This window comes from Tursiops truncatus, chromosome 2, assembly GCF_011762595.2.
Source record: "Tursiops truncatus isolate mTurTru1 chromosome 2, mTurTru1.mat.Y, whole genome shotgun sequence".
NCBI lineage: Eukaryota > Metazoa > Chordata > Mammalia > Artiodactyla > Delphinidae > Tursiops > Tursiops truncatus.
The window spans coordinates 1,721,649-1,740,358 of record NC_047035.1 but is presented as its reverse complement, the minus strand read 5'-3'; the positions used below and the strand labels follow the sequence as shown (position 1 = coordinate 1,740,358).

Genomic DNA, 18,710 nt, shown 5'->3' with positions numbered 1-18,710 from the left:
CTGCCTGAGGCATCCCTGCCGGGGCTCGACTCCCCGCTGGCTTCTTGCCCACCCTCCTGCCAGCTGCCAGCTCCAGGCTGGGGCCTTGGGCAGGTTCGCTGAGAGCTCGTGGCCTCGGTTTCCCTCTCTGTACCTGGGACCACCTTCGCGCCCCTTTCACAGGTGTGTTGGGCCACGTCTGGCACGGGCTGGCCCGTACGCCTCAGCCCTTGTTGCTTTTGCTGGGATGTAGGCTCGGGGGTCATGCTGTGCCCAGGTCTTTGGTGCCCATGGGAGGTGGGCGGGCGGCCTGGGTGGAGGGCCCGCCTCCCCCTTGCTGCCTCTGCTCCCTCCTCCCTGTGCCTGCCTCAGTTTCCGCACCTGGGCAGTGAGGATGACCGTGGTTCCCGCCCAGGGACCTCATCCATGCGGAGCAGATAGGACTGTGCCCCCTGCTTTGGAGCCCCAGTGTCCCTGGGGGCCGTGGGGGAGGGAACATGCTCTGCCTGCCCAGCTTGGAGCCCAGAGACCGTCCTGCCTGAACTGGGAGGGGTGGTGGGCCTGGTTGTGGACGGGATGCCAGGCTGGGGCCTCTGGGCCTCCACGGAGCCACCTCTGCTCTCACCAGGGTCCAAGGCCTTGTCTCTGAGTGACCCCTTCGGACCCCTGCGTGGCCTGGAGCACGCCCTTCGGACTGTCCTGTGGCCTCCACGGGCCGCTCCTCCCGTGGGCCCCGCTGCAGATGCCCTGCTTCTCCCCAGGCGCCCTCCCCCTGCCCCAGCCTCCCCAGGTGGTCCTGCCAGTTCCCTGCTCTGCTCTCCCTGCCCCTGCCTCTGAGAGGCCTCTGCTGGGAGCTCCCAGAACCCCCCACCCAGGGACCAAAGCCAGGCCTTCCTCTCCTCCACGACTGAGCGCCCTCCAGCTTAGTACTGGCCACTCTATCCCCCGAGTCAGAACCTGAGGCCCCAGCCTTCCCTGGCAAACTGGTCACCAAGTTCCTGCAGGCCCCTGTCATTGTCCCCCGGCCCAGCCCACCCACAGCTGCCCGCCCTCAGGGCAGCCAGAGGGGACTCTCTGAACTGTGGAGCCCTCAGGAGGGTCCCTGGCCAGTCCTGGGTCCTGCTGTCCACCTGGACCCTGCCAGACTGAGCCCAGACCGAGGCCCCCCGAAAGGCACAGCCCCTGGGCACGGGGCCCCTTCTTCATTGCATGGTGGTCTGCCACAGCGCCCCTTTGGCAGACCCCCCCCCGTGCCCCTTTGGCAGACCCCCCCCCCCCGTGCCCCTTTGACAGACTTACCCCCCCACCCCCACCCATACTCATTTGGTGGAACCGTACAGCCTGAGTTGCCCTGAGCCCTGCTTGGGCAGCTGACAGTGGTGGGGGACTCGGACCTCACTGAGTGGCCTCACTTTGAGCTCCTGGCGCAGAGCCTGGTGGCCCTCCATGTGCAGTGAACCTCTCCTCCCCTCCCCTCCCCCGAGCTTTCCCTCCCCCACATCTCCACCGTCCTCCCAGAGGCTACCCCTGCTGCCACCTGGCCCCGCCTTTTCTCAGCCCTTCCCACACTCCACGGCCACTGTGTGGTCTCTGTGGCCAGTGTGCTACCCCCAGGCCAGGAGCTCTGTCAGGGCAGGCATGGGGTCTGGGTCACCCAGAAACGTTTGTTGAACGACTGAGTGACCAGATCTTGCCTCCCACACCCTGCTGTGTTCACCCCGAGGGCTGCTGGACTGGACCTTGGCTCTCCCCGCCGCCCCATATGAGGCCCTTGTGGAGGATGGCGGTCCCCAGCCCCTTGCAGCTGTGGGGGGCAGGGATCCTGCTTGGGGATCTGCTCCAGCTGCCGCCCAGATGCATCGCGTGGAGGTGGTGACTCTTCTGGAACCCGTGACGTCCACGTGTCAACACGGCACTGAACTGATTAGTGCTCAGATGGGGGAAGTGATCAGTTCTCCTTTCGATCTTGGGAATCTCTCGCTCACTCGAACAGGGGGGTCTCGTCCTCCCTCACCCTGCGAATTCCAGAACCACTGCCCACCCATGCAGCCCCAGCACTGGTTCGTGTTTTTCGCCAAGCTGGACAGCGAGTCTGAAGGCTGCCGGGAGGCCGTGGGCTCACCCCGGGCACAGCTCGGGGTGAGTGACCAGGCTTCTAAGGCTAGAGGCCTGGAGACCCTCCCATCTCTCTCTGGGGCCTGGCTCAGGAGTGGTGGGCCTCTGTCACCACCCCCAGCACGCCTGCGTGGTCTGTCCCCACCGCCCCCGGCTCTGACCGCACTGGTATGCCACGGTGGGGTCCCGGGGCGGCAGGGGCTTGGCCCAGCTGGTGCTGGACATTTGCCACCTGGGGTCACAGTCCCTGGGCCCGTGTCCCCCATGCTGTTTGGAGCCTGGCCTGAGCTCCACCAGCTTCTGGGGGGGCTCCCCGGGGCGGGGCGCCTGGTGTCAACAGCATTCTCCAGCTGAGCCAGGTGTTGGCAAGCCCCAGAGGCAGCTGGGAGGTGTGAGAGGGGCCGGTGCTCCCTGGGGCTGGCTGCTGGGCACTCTCCCAGCTGGTAGGGGACTGATGACTCAGCCGGGGAGGGATCAGGCCGCAGGGACCAAGCCTGGGCGGGAGGAGGGAGGAGGCCGGTCAGGCCTGGCCTTGCCACCTGGCCTCTGCGAGACCTCGGCCGGCCCCTCCACACCCTGCCCTGGCCCCCTCCTCCCTAGGTGGGCGGTGGTCTAGCTGGTGTCCCCTGCTGTCCCTGGGAACTTCCTCTGGTCCCATCCGTGTGCCCGTCTTGGGTCCTTGCTGGTCTGGGGCTTCAGGGAGTGAGGGTGGGCAGTGGGGGCGGGACTGAGCTTCGGGTCCTGAGCACCTGTCCTCTGAACGTCAGCCGGAGGCAGAGATGGCGCTTTGGGGGCCGGCTGGGGTCTGGGGTAGGGAGCTTCTTGAGGGGAGTCCAGTTGCAGTCAGCACTGGGGCTGAGCAGGGGAGTGAGTTGTGGTGACTTTCCTCACTGCCTCTCTGCTGAAAGGGGGAGGGTCAGGGTGTCACCCCTGTACCTCGGGCTGCTCAGTGCCTTTCCGGGGGCTTGTCTTGGTCTGGCATGGCTTAAGGGAGGGGGTCTGGGGCCTTCTCAAGGCTCCCTCGAGTGTCCTGAAGGGATCTTTTACTTGGCAGTTGGAAGAGCTGGTTGTCGTCTTGAATGGCAAGGAAAGTCTAGTTTCCTTTTTCCTTTGCCTGCCAGGAAGCTCACAGCAAATGCAGTCTTCAGCTTCCGCCAACCGCATGGGCCCTTTCTCACACATCTGTGGGAACTGATCGTTCCTAGCTGCTCTAACATGACTGTCACTAGCCACGTGGTTTCACTTCCAATTTATGCCGAGTAATTCCTGGAAGCCACCGCAGTTTTTGTGCAAGAAGGTGCGGGGTATGAATAAACAAACAGAATGGAAGTGGATCGAGTGTCCCTCAGTGCATCTGGCCTCCGTCCACTCGTCTGCTTCCTGGGGACGGCGAACCCGTGCGGTGGGGGGTGGCATTCAGGGCCAGGCTGTCCCCTGTCAGGTTTCTGGAAGCAGCCAGTCTGGGCTGTCTGGGACCCTCTGGGAGCTGCTCTCTGGTCATGCACCCCTGAGCCCTGACCTCTGAGCCCCGTGATCTTCATTCCCGCTGGTGGACGCGTGGCGGACAAACCTCTCTCCCCAGCTCCTGTGGCCCGCAGCTCCTGTGGCCCCCCGTTCCCGTGGCCCCAGCTCCCGTGGCCCCAGCTCCTGTGGCCCCAGCTCCTGTGGTGTGGTCGCTTCTTGGCAGGGCCTCAGCTGCCCTGTCTGGGAACAGCATCCTTGGGCTGAGTAGACTCTCTGGCCCCCTCTGGGTGAAGGGGCGCTTTCGCTTCTGGTGCTACGTTTTGTGGCCGAGGGACCAATGTGGACTGCAGGGCTCCTGGGAGGGCTCCCCGGACTCATCTGGTCTGGTCCCTGCCCCCCTGGGCAGCATCCCAGGCTTTGGCTGTGGGCGCTGGGCTGGGGCAGGGGTGGGTGGACTCAGCTGGGTGCCTGGGGCTGGTGGATTTATGGCCCTACACGGCCCCGTGACAGGCTACTGTGTCCGCCTTGGGTGGACGTCCTTACACCGCCGTGTGCGTTCACCTCTGATCCCGTGTGATGGATGCTGGCCTGCGCAACTGCCTCCGTTTCCGGGTGGAGCGTGCCGGGCGCTGGCCCTGCCCCGTGCCCTGCTCGGGGGTGTGGGCTGCAGAGTCGGCTCCTTCCGAATTGCCCCGTCCTAGGCTCCCCGTCACCATCCTCCCCCACACAGCCCAGCGAGGCCACAGCCCAGTTTTGCTTCCTGGAATCCCCGCCAGCCCCACATACTTGGCCTGTTCAAAACCCGTCACCAGTGAGCCGGCCTCTGGGAATTATGTGCTTAGCTCCACCACCCCACGTGCCAGGGGAGGAAGTAGCGGACACACGGGTGTGAGTGACTTGCCCGAGGCCACGCACCCTGGCTTCTCCACCTCTGAAGTCTGTGCTCTTAACCAAAGTGCCCTGGGAGGGAGGGCTCTGGAAAGGGGCACCCAGGAGGACCTCCTGGAGGAGGTGGTATTTGATCTGGGCTGGAATTAGCCCAGAGGTGGGGTGAGGGTCTCCAGGGGCGGAGCATCAAGAGCTCGAGGGTGGGGTTGCCCGGAGCACATGCGGAGACCGTGTCTTGGGTGCCCTGTAGGGTGACAAGGGGAAAGCAGGATGAGGTCGAAGGTAGGGAGGTGGGGTGGAGTGCAGTTGCGCTCCAGCCCTGGAGTAGAAGTGGGGCCTGGGGCGTCCTGGGAAGCCCTCCGATAAAGAGCCGTAGTTCCGGGCTCTTCTGGCAGCCTTGTCGGAGGGGCTGGTGGTCGGGGGTGGCCCTGTGTGCCGGAGAACACGGTATCTGGGGCCACCTGGGGGCAGGGGCCCCATTCAGCTTCTGCACCTGCCCCTTTTGCCGGGACTCAGAGCCTCCCACGGGGCATTGGGGGCCCTGGCCGTGGCTGGGCTTGCGGGGTGCGATCTGCCACGGCCCGTTGTCCGGAAGAGGAAACTGAGGTCCACAGGCTGTGCTCGCATCCAGAGGTGGACAGTGTGAAGGCTGTGTCTGGCTGGGCGCCAGGCACCCCCTCCCACCCTGCGGCGGTGGACAGTCAGACTGAAGGCTGTGTCCGGCTGGGCGCCAGGCCCCCCCCCCACCCTGCGGCGGGTGTCCTGGTGGAGCTGCTTCTCCACCACCCTCACCCGCTGAGGCCGTCCTGCCTGTCTGGCCTTTAGCCCCCCGGGCCCCCGCCACCCTGTGTGGCCTCGTGTGGAGGATAGAGAGGCCGTTGAGGGGAGGAGGTCTCAATGAGCTAGTGTGTGCCCCGAGCTGCCCAGCTGGCCGGTGCCTGGCACAGGGTCTTGGGGATGGGTGCTGGGCAGCGCTGGGTGGGCCAGGCTACGGCCCCCCTCCCCTCCCCCTGTGTCAGCTTGGGGCCTCAGAGCTGCAGGCCTGCAGGCCGGGGTGGTCTCTGGCGGCCTGGCTGGCAGAGGGAGGGTTGGGTTTGGGTCTCCAGGCATCCCACTGGACCCAGCAGGTGGTGGGGCCTGGGGCTGGGGGCCGGGCCCCTGGTGAGGCCCTGGCTGGGTGGGAGGGAGGGAGGGAGGGCCTGGGATGGCTGTGGTGTGGCTGGAAACCGAGCCCGCTGCACGCGACCTGGGAATGTCCTCGACAGCAGAGCCCGGGAGGGCAGCGCCCGGCCCGGCAGCCAGGGGTCCCTTCCTGGACCTGTTGTCAACTCCGGAAAAGGGGGCCGCGCGGGGTCACGGCCCAGCTGCTTTGTTTGTGGAGAGAAGGGAGGATGGGGCGGAGGGAGCTGTGGCTGGTGGGACCTTGCTCAGTGCCTGCTTGTCGAGCCTGACCGTGTGGCTGGCCTCTGGGCCCATGTGCTCTCCTAGCCGTCCTGCCAGCGGGTGCCCAGGCCCCCTTTTAAAAGACGGGGTGATGGGGGCTCAGAGAGGGTCGCCTCATAGCCCTGCGGCCTGGGGGCTTTTCTGAATTGCGGAATAGAGCCCCTCCCCACCCCCTCCCAGGGGGGCATCCGTGGTGGTGGGGTGGGGAGCTTCTGGTCAGCTCCCCTCCTGCCCTACACGGGGGCCTGACCAGCCGGGCTGGGGAGGCCTCTCCTGGTGGTGATGGTGGGGCAGCGCGGCCCCCTCCAGGGCTCCCTCACAGGAGCAAATGGAAGGATTACTTAAAGCAACTTGGAGACCCAGAAACAAAGCGAAGAGTGAGAAGTCATCATTTTTAAGTGCGGGGAGGCTCCCTGAAAGCCAGGCAGCGTGCAGGGTAGGTGGTACGCGATGCTAAGTTGAATCAAATTAAGAAAAACAGTTTCCAAATGCAAGTGAAATATCTGTCTGATTAGACCACAAAGAGGAAACTAAAAGTAATATTTTGCAACAGGAAAACTACTGCCTTTCTGAAGGTGCTGGGCTCTGGAGGGGAGGGGTGGGTGCCAGCCTGCACGGTGGCCGGGGCTTTCAGGGGTTAAAATTCTGGAACTTGGGCCTGTGGGCCCTGGAGCTGCCAGGAGCTGCTCCAGGGCTGGGAGAGGAGACCAGGCCCGGGGGAGGGAGGGCTGCTCCTCCCAGGCGTCCCCCAGCTCCCCGCCCTGTGCTGGGGTCTGAGGACTGTGGGCTGCACTGGGAGGAAGGGGTGGCTGAGGAGTGGGGAGGGGCCTTTGTCTCCCTGAGGGCTGCCCAGGGGTCGGCAGGTGGTGTGGAAGGTGCCGGCACCCCTCACCTTCTGGGGCCCAGGGTGCCCTTCCTGGGAGTGGCCCGTGCCAGCTCCCAGGAGAAGCCCCATCCCTGGAGCCCCGAGTGCTGGGCCAGCAGCTGGGGGCGGGGATCCTGGCTCTAGGCCTGTCCTGCCCAAAGCTTGCGGTCCCCCGGCTGGTCCCTCCAGCGAGGGCTGTGGTTCTGAGTGACCAGCGTGCAGGGACTGTCCCGGCTGCTCAGTGGCCCAGCTGCTGCCCGAGCGCCGCTTTGGCCCCTGTGGCGGCCCAGCCGCTGCTGCCTGGCCTGTCTGAGGGGCTCAGGGTCCGCTGGGCTCTCCGTGCGGTCACCCCAGGCGGGTCCCTCCCCCTGTTGGCCTTTGCCATCTCACGTGTGTGACAGGAGACGGGTTGGAGAGACGGGCCTGCCCCACGCCGGGAGCCCCTCGAGGCCCGGGGGATCAGCCAGCCTTCGGCAGTGATGATGGGAGGGTCCCCCAAGGGGTGGGCTCGGCTGCCATTGCTGCAAGGGGGTACTTGGCCCCTCAAGGGGGCTTTGGCCATGGGGTGGGCCAGGGTGTGTTGGGCCTGGCCCTCCTGGGAACTTGTGAGGCAGGACTCGGGAGACCTGGGGGGCCACGAGCGCAGAAACTCCCTCAGTTGGCTCACCGAGCAGGTGGCCGGGCAGCCCTGGGCTTGTCTCCCTGTGCGGGGTGTGCTTGAGCTAGGGGGGCCCTCTCCCCCCGGAGCAGACCCCTGTGGTTCCCACGTAGGGCTTTGATGCTCAGAGCCTGAGGCCTGGGGCCGCTGGGGCCTCCCTGGAGCCCCACCTGAATTCCTCGGGACCGGCTGGGGGCGGGGCTTGGGCGGGGGGCTGCCGTGGCCGCGCGGTGGGGATCTGGTGGGGGCCCAGGGCTGTTAGCAGCCCCCCATGCCCTGCGCTTCCCACTTTCCTTCCGCCTCCTCTTGTGTAGGCCGTGGAGGGGATGCCAGGGCTCCCCGGAAGCAGAGGCCCTAGAACAATGGGCAGCTGGGCCTGGGCCGGGCGGGGTCTGGGCCGCCTTTCAAGTTGGTTAATGGCTCTAGCGGCCGCCCTCCCTCGCCCTCTCACCAGCCCACCATTAGCTGCCTCCCGCTGAGTGGAAAAACCAGAGTCATCAGGGCTGGGCCTGGAAAACTGGCGGGGTTGGGGGTGGGGGATGGAGTGACAGCCGGCCCGTGGGAGCCAGGCGTGGCTGGGCTGCCGTCTGGATTCCATCTGTGGCCCACGGGCAACACGAGTGGGGTCCCCGCGGCGTTTCCGGGCCTCCCCGGGGCCCCACGGGGGAGCAGCAGGTGGGGGTGGTGTCGCTGATTGGGACCCGACACGCTGGGCGCTTCCGAGGCTCTGGGGCCCGCCAGCCCCTGCTGGAGAAAAGCCAGGCCTTCCGGAGCGGCCCGTAAATCAGGTAGCTGGCAAGGCCTGGCCTGGCTGGGGTCACGCTGTGTTCGACCGGGCCTGCCCGGGGGCACGTGAGGGGGCAGCTCTATGGCCGAGCCTGCCGGGAGCGCGGGGCGGCGCAGGCTCACCCGGTTGGACGTGCTTTGCTTTGCTGCGCTTCACAGGTGCGCTGTTTTCTGCGAGCCGAGGCCTCGTGGCAACCCCGTGTCCAGCGAGTCTGTCAGCGCCGTTTTTCTGACAGCGTCATTTTTTAATCCGTACTCTTTTTTAAGATTAAATTGTTTTGTTTAGACACAATGCTACTGCACGCTGAAGATTACAGCGTGGTGTAAACATAGCTCTTATAATTGGGAAACCAAAACCTCACGTGACTAGCTTTATTTCAATACTCCCTTTATTGCGGTGATCTGGACCGAAACTGAAATATCTCCGAGGTCTGCCTGTCCTGGGGACACGGAAGCAGAGCGATGCCCTCTGATGCTGGACCGGCAGAGTGGACTTTCACGGCAAGCCACCCTGTCCCAGCTGTCACCCTCTGGAGCCCTCCCAGGCGTCTGTGGACGCTGGTCAGGCTGGCCACAGCTCAGGCTTGGGGAACCCTGCTGGGATGAATGAGGCACCCCCTCCTGCACGATGCTTACGGCTTCTGCATCTGAGGGTTTGGGGAGATCGTAGTCCTTTTTTGGCCAAGAGGGCCGCTGGACTGGAGCCAGGCCTTGCCTAGAACCTTTTGGGAGAAGTGTGGCCAGGGAGGGGGGAGGGCCCCGGCTCTGCAGACTTGCGGCGGGTCCAGGCTGTGGTGATGGGGAGGGATGGGGCCGGCTGAGTCCCCCAGCTGGCCGAATTGGAGACCCAGGCCCGCATTTGGGGTTTGCTCTGTCAGGTGACACTGGGGAAGTCCTGGGTGGTCACAGCCACGGCTGGGCTGGGCTCATGCTCTGCTCAGGGGGTGTCCCAGCCAGGCACCTGTGGTTGGGGCTTGCCCCTCGGGGAAGGGGCAAGGATGCTGAGGGGCTGGTCCCAGCATAGACCCAGAGCCCTGCGGGGCTGCCCCGGGGAGAGGCAGAGGCAGAGCCTGGTGGGGGGTCGAGGTGCAGGGGCTGGGCCCTGGGAATGGGACTCTTAACAGCTTCCCTCCAGTGAGTTTCCTTCTGAGGATTGGCTCCCTCCTCTTCTTTCTTCCAGAGATGTCACCTCCTCCAGGAAGCCCTCCCTGACCTCCAGGCTAGGCGAGGACCTCTTCTGGGCTCCCCTGGCTCCTGTTCTTAGCCCTCTCTGGTTACCAGGCTTGCAGTTAGACCCGTGTGTCCCCCTCAGTGCAGGCCAGGGGGTGGGCTGCAGGGACCAAGTCCATGCCCGGGATGGAGCGTGGAGGCCATCGAGCCTTGCCTCCTGTCTGTGCTGGCCGCGCTTGGCCTCTGTTTTCCCGTGGACTTGGAATCACCAGCTCGGCCCTGTGGAGCAGGGCTAGAGATGCCGCAAAGGCAGGGGGAGGGTCTCTAGCCCCCCGGCCCCACCTCCACTGGCTCTGGAATAGACGTTGCTTCCAGCCGGGGCCCTGGTGCTGGCCGCCCCCAGCCCGCCGTGGATGCCTTGTTCTGCCGGCCCCCTGGCTGCTCCTCGGCCGGGCGGCCGCGGCCTTGGCTGCACGTCGGGGAGCGTGCAAACGCCTCCTTAGCTGTGAGCGAGCGTGGTGGTGACGGCAGGAGGAGCTGGGCAGTCGTCAAGGGCGCCGCAAGCCTCACCCTCAAGCCCCGATGATTATTTCCTGCTGGGTGTGTGCTGACGACACAGTTCGGGGCTTATTAGTCAGCTACGGATGGTGCGGCGGCCGCCACGCACGCTGGCCTGGCGCCGTGGACGTGAGGGCCAGGCGGTGAGTCCTGGCACCCAGGCGCTGATCCCTTTGTCCCTTTGTCCTCTGTTCCCCCAGGACCCGTGCCTCTCCGCTCTGCTTCTTGACGAGCTGCCTGCGTGTCGCCCGGAGGCTGAGCGCCGCTGTGACGTCTGTACCACGCACCTGACCCAGCTCACACGGGAGGCTCTGCGGCTGCTTCAGGCGCCCGCCAGCCGCGAGGACCCTGACGCCCCCCATGGAGGCCCCGGACTCATGCCCCCCAGCCCCGGTGCCGCCACCGGCCCGAGGGATGGACCGGCGCCGGTGGGCCCGGTGGGGCGGCAGCTGGGCCGAGTGGGGCCGGGCAGGAGGAAGGGGCTGGGCTGGCCGTCCGGGCCCAGCGTCCAGGTGTCAGTGGCACCCGCCGGCCTGGGCGGGGCACTGAGCACGGTCACCATCCAGGCCCAGCAGTGCCTAGAGGGCATGTGGAGCGTCTCGAGGGTCAACAGCTTCCTGCCACCGACGTGCCTGGTGAGTGCCCGGGGCGCAGTGGGCCGTGGGCCCCCTGGGACACCAGGCAGGACGCTTACAGCCGGTCAGGGCTGGGCGCTCTCCGGGGCTGAGCGCCCAGCTCAGTGGGTGCCCTGCAGCACGGCTCCCCCTAGAGCAGGGGGGCTGTGCCTTTTGGAGGAGGCCCCAGACATTCCCAAGGCCCTCGTCAAGTCAGCCTGCGAGGTCGCTGGGGGGCAGGGTCCTCTTGTGTACCGTGGAACATCGCTTCCACCTGGCACAGGCCTGTGGTTGGGGACGGTTTGGCCACTCTGAGAGCACGCGTGGCGCCGTGGGCTGATGGAAGGGCCCTGTGGGCTGCTGGGGCAAGATCAGAACGTCATCCAACATCTCCTCCTGGTGACTCCCTGTCCAGGCTCTCCTGCCTGGAGCGCAGCAGCCCTGGGTGACACAGCCCTGCCCCCTGGACAGGTGACAGAGCCTGGAGGGTAGCGGGGGGCCTGCAGATGGTAGGGACCCCGTTCCCACTTACACGGGGTCTGGCCTCTCAGGAGCTGCCTCTTTTTGGGTGACTGCGGGATACCCCCCTCCCCGCTCCGGGGCTCCCCTCCTCAGGCCCACCAGATTGTCACCCACAGCAGTGGCATAGCTTCCGTGGAACCAGCTCTGGGCACCAGGGGTGCCGGGGGTGCCCCAGACCTGGGCTGGGTGTGCCCAGGGAGGGCCCCGCGGCCTGAGATGACCCCAGCTCCGGAGGGTGGAGCTGGGGGCCCGGCCCCGCCTTGGTCACAGGGCTTCTCTGGTGGGAGTTTCTCCCAAGTGGCTTCTGTGTCCCCCCAGTCTTCCTTCTAAGAGAAGGCGTACCAGGGTGGGGGGGGGTCGGGAGAGGGTGGGTTATTGGATCAGGGGTCTCCTGGGACGCTGGAGGGAGTTGCTTTGGGTTTGGTGGTACATGGGACTAGGTGTGCTGGGCGCCGGGAGGGCCTTTCCCCAGGAGGCCCAAGCCCTGCACGACATGGGGGGGGTGGGGTGCCTTCTCCTGGGGGCCCAGCCGTGCCCGGAATAGGGGCTCACCAGGCGACAAAGTAGAAGGGACCCTGTAAGCAGAGGGACTGGTCTGTGTGCATGGAGGTGGGGAGGCCTTACTGGGAGACAGAGCTGGGGGTGGGGTCGCGGCCGGGGGGGAGCAGGTGGCGGTGCGGCACAAGTGTGGCTGTATCGTCCGCCCCCCGTGGATCCCCAGGGGCAGGGAGACGGGTGCGTGGCTGTGAAAGCCTTTCCAGTCACCACAGCGCCAGCCGCACCAACTCGCCCAGCAAGTGTCTCTGAAATAGAGCACGAGGCAGATGTCTCCTGGGGTCTCCGTGCCCCCTGGGGCTGTGGGACATGGAGGCACGAGGAGGGCCCCCAGCTCTTGGGGCAAAGTCCGTACAGCCCCTGGGTGGGACTGACCCCCGCCCCGCCCCCGCCTCTGGGCTTGCTGGCCCCTCTGACGGCACCGAGATGTGCTGGCTGGACGTTGCTGCCTCCAGGGTGGCCCTTGGTGAGACCCTGCCCTTGCTGGGAGCTGGCCCCCTGTGACTCGCTGCTGGAGCTGGTCCGCCTGAGGCTGCCCTGTCCTTGGGGCCTCCCTGGCCCTCAGTAGCCTGGGGTGCACAGGGGGCTCCCAGGAAGAACTTCTGGGTCTGAACTAGCCTCCAGTTGGTGTGACAACGCCCCCTGGGTGTGGCCTCGCTGTTTCCGACTCCTGCATTTGTTAAGTCCTGAGTGAGGTCAAGAAGAGCGAGGCCAGCCTCTGCCGTGCCAGTCCCATGGTGCCTCCTGGCCCGAGAGCTGGGCTGCCCGGGAGGAATGTGCCGAGGGGCTCGAGAGAGCCGGGCGGCTTCCTGGAGGAGGTGGCATTGAGCTGGGCCTGGAGGGAAGTGTCAGAGATGGTGGGCCCAGCGAGAAGTATATGGGGGCAGAGGAGGCTGCTGGGAATAGCCAGGGGGCTCCTTACCTGGGAGGGAGCTGAGCGCAGTCTTGCAGGTGGAGAGACGGCTTGGCCGCGGCTCTGAGGGCTCCAGGAGGCGGAGGGGTGGGGTGAGCGGAGGTGGGAGAGGGCGGGATGGCACAGCGCCCCGGTGCAGCCTCCCTGCGCTGTGGTGGGGTCACTGGCCTCTAGCTGGGCAGCCCCTCTAGCTGGGCCTGCACACCGTAAAACGTGAACATTTAAGGCTCCCTGTTGGTTTTATGTGTGCATTGATTGCGTTCAGGGTGGGTGGGAGTGGATTTATAATTAGACAACAGTCCTGGCGATCAATAGAGAGATTATTAGAACCATAAATAGAACTTTTGGACTCAGATGAGGTAATTTCCCCTGAACCGGGGCATTGATCGTTAGAGGCAGCCCTGGAATGTTGAAGTACTGCATGTTAGGCTCTAGAATTAAATACCTCTGGAGAGACGCGCTGGGAACCTCCAGCACAGCCCATCAGCGGCCCTGGGCGCCACAGTCTCTAGGCAGACTTGGATCTGGGCGGGCGAGGTGGGTGGAAGGCCTGGTGTGTTCCAGGCGCCGTGGCTGGGAGCCTGCCCCGTGGGCTGCCGGGGGTCGTTCTGTGCGCATGGCTGTCTACTGTCCGGAAGGAGCAGCCCTCAGCCAGCCACGCTGTTGTCGAGACTGCAGCCCGCTTCCCCGTCCAGAGCACAGAGCTCGGCCCTTTCCGGGTCATTCACCTCCCGAGCGTCCAGTGATGATTCCCGGCAGTGGGAGCCGCCCAGCGGGACAGTCGGGCAGTTGCTTTCCAGACTGTGTCAGGCAGAGGCACTTCTGCCACTGTGGGGGATGAGGTGCCCGTGGGCCACCCCAGTGCTCTGCCCTGGCCTGCTCCACGGGGACACGGCTGTGAACCGTGATGTCTCCCCCATGTTGGCAGGGCCCCGTCAGATGTTCACAGGACATCTGCACTCATTTTACAGCCGATGCCAAGAGATTGAGGCTTTGGCCTCCTGACCCCACGGTAGGCTAAAGGTAGCACCGCCTGGGGCGGCTGAGGGTGGGACTGAGTAACTGGGTGAAGGGTGCAGCTACCTTGGGTCCAGGCTAGCAGAGCCTGTGCGAACCTTCCCTAGTCTTGTAGACACAGGCCGGGCCCTACCCAGGGCCCCACAGTTCGTGGAGGAGGACCTGGAGCAGAGGGTTCCCAGCCTGCCGCAGGGGCTGGGACAGCGGAGGCTCGGCCTGGACAGGGAGGATGGAGGGCTTCCTGGAGGAGGTGCTGCACGCTGCTTTGAGTGGGAGGTGAGGTCATTTTTGGTGGAGCCAGGATTTCCCTCTGTCCATGGAGGCTGGGTGGCCCCGGCTTGGGGACCTGGCTCCTGCTGCCTGTGTGCCAGCCTGCTTGCCTCCCCCCACTTCCTGTGAACCCTGGCGGGGGTCCCTGGTGGGTGCTCACCTGTCCTTGGGGACAAGGCCGAAACGGCGTGGGATGGAGGGAGCTTTGTCCCTCTGACCTGGCTAACCCGTTGCTGGTACCCCCTCTGGGCCTCAGTTTACCCGCCCGTGGAGTGGAAGTTGGACAGATGGGCCCCCACTTCCATGTGAGGTGCTTCTGTGACACGGGGGCGGGACAAGGCACCTGCAGAGGCTAGGACCGTCCCAGCCCGGGGCCCTCTGGGTGACCGGGCAGAGCTTTGAGGGGGCCCGGCACATGCCCAGTGGACGATGCCACCCGTGCCCCCTGCAGGGCAAGATTCAGCTCTGGCCGCCCCTTAGCCACCTCCTCCTCTGCCTCCCCACTTTTCCTCTGGGCACGAAGTGGCCCCCGGAGAGGTATTTGTCCTGAGGAGCTGGGGAACGCTGTGCTTCACGGGCCACAATCTTGCAGATGCGGAATGCAGGCCCAGAGGGCTCCTAAGGAATGGGTTAGCTTGGTGTTTCCCAGGCCGTGCTCCTTGGCACCCCGGCGCCCCGTCGTGGGCGCCCTGCAGAGGGGTCTGGAGGCTGCTGCGGGGGCCTCCCGGGATGGCGGGCCCTCCTTACGCTCCTCTCCTCATGCTTTTCTTTCCTTGCTGCTGTGGCACCTCCATCACGTTTTCTGTTTGCCCCCCCCCCCCATCTGCTGTCCCCGTGTTGTGTCGTGTCGTGTCTTCCCTCCCCCGCCCCCTCGGCTTCTTTGGGCGCGTCCGGGCTCTGCTTCCGGCAGGAACCTGCAGCTCGTGGGCCGGCGGAGCCGAGGCGCGTGCGGGACCCCCGACAGGTCAGTGTGGGGCTTGGCCGGCCGTAGGCAGGCTGGGTGGCCTGCACCGTTGCTGGTGGGGCCGGACGTCCTGGCTGAAGGCAGAGATGCTGGCGTGGGAGCTGGGGTGCTTGGGCCCCACGGGAGTGGGTGGAGGGCCGTGTGGGGCCGTGACCTCACAGCCCTGTCCCCTGCCATCCAGGCGGCCTTGCTGGCCTGCGTAGCCGGGCCAGCCTGGGCTGCTGGGCCTGGGCCCCGCCTCGGGCCGGTTGGGGCAGTGGGCACCCGGGGTGTTGCGGGGGTGAGCCCTGCCCCGGCCCCCAGGAGCCCCCGGCCGTGCGCTGCTCGCAAGGGGTTGCTCAGCCAGACCCAGGCCAGGCCCTGTGGGTGACGCAGCTTTTAACATCAGTCCTGTCCTCCACCGCTCTGCTCGACAAACGAGTTTAGATCTCTCACGGGGAGCACGTATGTGAAGTGACAGAAAAGGGACTGACGTTTGAGGTGAGGGAGCATCGCACGTCATGTGCGTGTAAGGCCGCAGGGGAAGTGGGCAGCGTCCAGGCTGTCGGGGACCTTGGCTGCCCCGCGTCACTCACATTTGCCTTGAGCTCCACAGCTGCCTGGAGGAGAAGCAGCGTCCGGTTCCCGTTACCCAGGTCCAGGCCTGGCTGACCACCCCCCTTGTGGAATGTTCCCTGTGATCGGGTGCCCCTCTGCTCCTGCAGCCCCCCCTTGCCCTGGGGCACAGGGCCCACCTCCTGGCCGTGAGCTCCGCGTGTCCCTGCCACGCCTTGTGCTCCTGGAGGACAGATTTATTGAACACCTACTATGTGCCAGGCAAGGTGCCATGGATGTGGAGGAGACCGGGCAAGTGGAGAGGCTCCCTCCGGGGCCTCCTGATTCCTGGCATGCACTAGGTGCTCATGCAAGCTTGGGGGATCGGAGAATATGGTGCTGGGTAGTTGAGCCTGGCCTTGTTTCTCTGTGACTTGGCAGCACTACGTAGACTGGGGGAAGCTGGGGGAGGTCTGAGGGCTGGGGGAGGCCAGGGAAGGCACAGGGAGTGGCCTGGAGAAGGAGAGGGCTGGCCGGACTGGGTTCTGAGGGATGCATAGGAGTTCCTGCCCTATAGGCAGATGCGAGGCAGGTGGCAGGGTGTGGTGCGCTAGCACAGTGCCTGGCGAGGGCCTGGACTATTCCAGATTGGCCCTTCTCTGCCACTGACCTGTCCTTGCAGCCTTGGGGGTGCTGCAGGGGGGCCAGGTGGGGGTGCTTGGCATCCATCCAGCTTAAGGTTTGGGGCTCCCTTTGAACTTCCTTTGCAGACATGTTTTTGCTGTGTCCCTAGGGGGGTTTTGGGAGCTGGTGCTGACCACGGGCTGGGTGGGGTGAGACCCTCTGCTGTGGTGAGGAGGGATGCTGCTGTGAGGTGGCGGGACCTCCTGCCAGAACGTTCCTCCTGGGGCCCATGATGGCTTATTCTGCTGAAGTGCCACCTGACGTGGCTTGTGGCCGTGTCACTTGGGAGACCCCGAGGACGCTAGGCCCCCTGGAGTGTGGCTGCCCCCTGGCTTCCTCACAGGCAGGCTCACCAGACAGGCCCCTGTCCTTTCATCCAGGTACAGAGGACTCCCTGGACAGGGCTCAGGGCCAAGTGAAGCCAGAAGCCCCAGGGACCGGGCTGTGGTGCCTGGGGAGCCTTGGGGAAGGGGATGGGGCTGGGGTGGCCGACGTCCATCCCCCTCCAGGGCCAGGTCTGGCCTGGGGGTCCAGGGCCCGACGCGTGCGCGTAAATGTAATGTACAGTGGCGGGATCTCAAGTCCGCCAGCGCCGTCCTGGGGCGCGCTTAATTACCTTTGTGCTTCGCTGCGAGGCTGTGTCCCTTTCCGGAATTTATTTTAGCTAATGAGTTGGAAATGCCAGAGTAGTATTTCAGGTGATGGGAAGACAATGCATTATCACACGTGGGGCAATTAGCGCTCATGACAAATATTTATTGTGGTTCCTTCTCAGTCGTGCCTCTGGGTGCTCCCAGACAGATGGCCCAGGGGTGAGGGGGTGGTCCCTGTCCATCGGTCCTGACCACTGTGGTCACTGTGTTTGTGGAACTGGAGGGGGGAGGGGCTGGAAAGTCCAGTCCCTGGGCGGGCGTCTGTGCCTGCTTCTGCTCCAGCCACTCCCCAAGCCGGCTGGCCCCATGCGTGCAGGGCCCAGGGAGCTTGCTGGGCTCCGGGGTGCACGGGCCTGCTTCCCCAGCTCCCCGGTGAGGGACGGGTGCCTGTCCCTCACGCGGGCTCCCTGCTTCCCTCCAGGCTGAAGCAGCGGTGGCCGCGGTGGCGGTGGCAGACACGGTCCGGGACGGCCCTCCGTCCGTGGGCCCTGATGGCGCGTCGAAGACGTGGAGCCGCGGCGGGGCCTGCACCACGGCCCTGGTCACCCCAGCCCCAGGCATCCCAGCGGGAGCCTCCACGGGCCCATCAGCCGCAGCCTCCTTCTTCCTCAGGTACGTTCTCCTGGGGCAGGCCCGGGGCCTGGCTTGGGGGCAGCTTGGGCGCGGACAGTGTGAGGGGCCCTGGGGACCTCAGCCTCTGGCCTGGCAGCCTGCGGGCCTTCCCGGGGAGATCTGTGGCCTTGCGCTGCCGGCAGTCGAGCAGAAGGGGAGCTCGCAGCCGTCCTTCCGTCCGTCCGGCCTCTCAGGGCGCCACATCGATGGCAGTGTGAGTGGAGGCCTCTCGCCCTGGGGGTGGGGTACAGCCAAGGACAGGGTTCGAACTCTGCCGCTCCGAGCTGTGCAACCCTGGGCAGGTCACGTAACCTCTCTGTGCCTCAGTTTCCTCAGAGGTGCAGCGAGCTGATGTCTGTGAGGCCCTGAGAGGACGCTGGCCCAGCGAGAGGACGCTCAGCCGTGGGTGGTGGATGTCCTCGGGCGGCCCTGAGCCAGGGCCGGCGGGAGGGGGAGGGTGGCCGTGGAGGGGAGGCAGATGAGGCAGGTCTCAGGGCAGCTGTCCCTGCAGTCGGGGAGCACAGGGGTGGAACGGGCCCGGGGGAGCATCCCTGGGTGACCGAGGAGGCTGTCCTGGGCGCCGGCTGTACCCACACCCCACCTACCGGGCTCCCCCTCCTGGGGGGCTGCTGGCACACCCCCTCACGGCTCTGCTGTCAGATCTGGCTCCACCGGCAGCAGGAACCAGGTGGGTCCCCGCCCCAGCCCCGAGCTCCAGTGCGCAGGGCCGACCGGGCCGTCCGCGTCCCCGGGATGCCTTGCGTGGCCCCGCAGACACCAGGTCCTGGGCCGTCGGTTAGCGTGGACGAGGCCTGGCAGGCCGGGGCGCTGCGTCAGCAAGGTGCAGGGTGCGGGGGAGTGGTGTGTGGGAGCAGGGGGTCCCTTCTCCCACTTGTGCGCCCCCCGGCGATGCCCTTGGGTTCCGAGCTTCCCCCTGTGGCGTGGGGAACGCAGGATGTGCCGGTGGTAATGAGCGGTGATGGCTGGCCCGGCACGGGTCACTGTCCCATTAGCAGCCCCTGCGGGCGCTAATCTGGTCCCCTGATCCCAGGAGCCTGCGCCGCGTCAGCTTGGCCCAGTGGCGGGCACACGGTGGGGTGTTGGGGGGCGCCAGGCTGGTGAGCACAGCATCGTGGCCCTGTGCGGGCTCACCACCCCAGCTAGGTGCAGAGAGCCCGGCTGGGACTCTGGCTACGGGGCAGGTGGGGCCTGCCTGGAGGGCCCGGGAGCCCTGTGGAGGGGACGAGAGGGGCAAAGCGGGCCTCGGGAGGTGTCCTGGCCCGGGTAGGCTCTGCCCCTGGGCTTTGGGCAGCGGCCGCGCTCCATCAGGCCATGCTTGCTGGGGGATTTCAAGCCTGAGACCCTCTGAGGACGAAGACCAGCTCCGGGGGTCTGGGGGCCACACTGGCTCCTTAGCAGCCTAGGGCCCGCAGGAGGGGTGCGCCT

At 66.0% G+C, this 18,710-nt stretch overlaps 1 protein-coding gene across 3 annotated transcripts in view; it reads left to right on the top strand.

Annotated features, from left to right (window-relative positions):
- The window catches only part of KIF26A (kinesin family member 26A), a 39,839-nt gene that overhangs the window by 3,114 nt on the left and 18,015 nt on the right, over window positions 1-18,710 (top strand). For 2 of the 3 annotated variants that reach the window (XM_033850550.2, XM_073799999.1), the window contains exons 3-4: window positions 10,127-10,561; window positions 17,074-17,264. In XM_033850550.2, the coding sequence (XP_033706441.1) occupies window positions 10,127-10,561; window positions 17,074-17,264 (626 nt within the window). Of the gene's footprint in view, window positions 1-10,126; window positions 10,562-17,073; window positions 17,265-18,710 lie in introns of those variants that run through there. The other variant, XM_073800001.1, reaches the window with a different exon arrangement.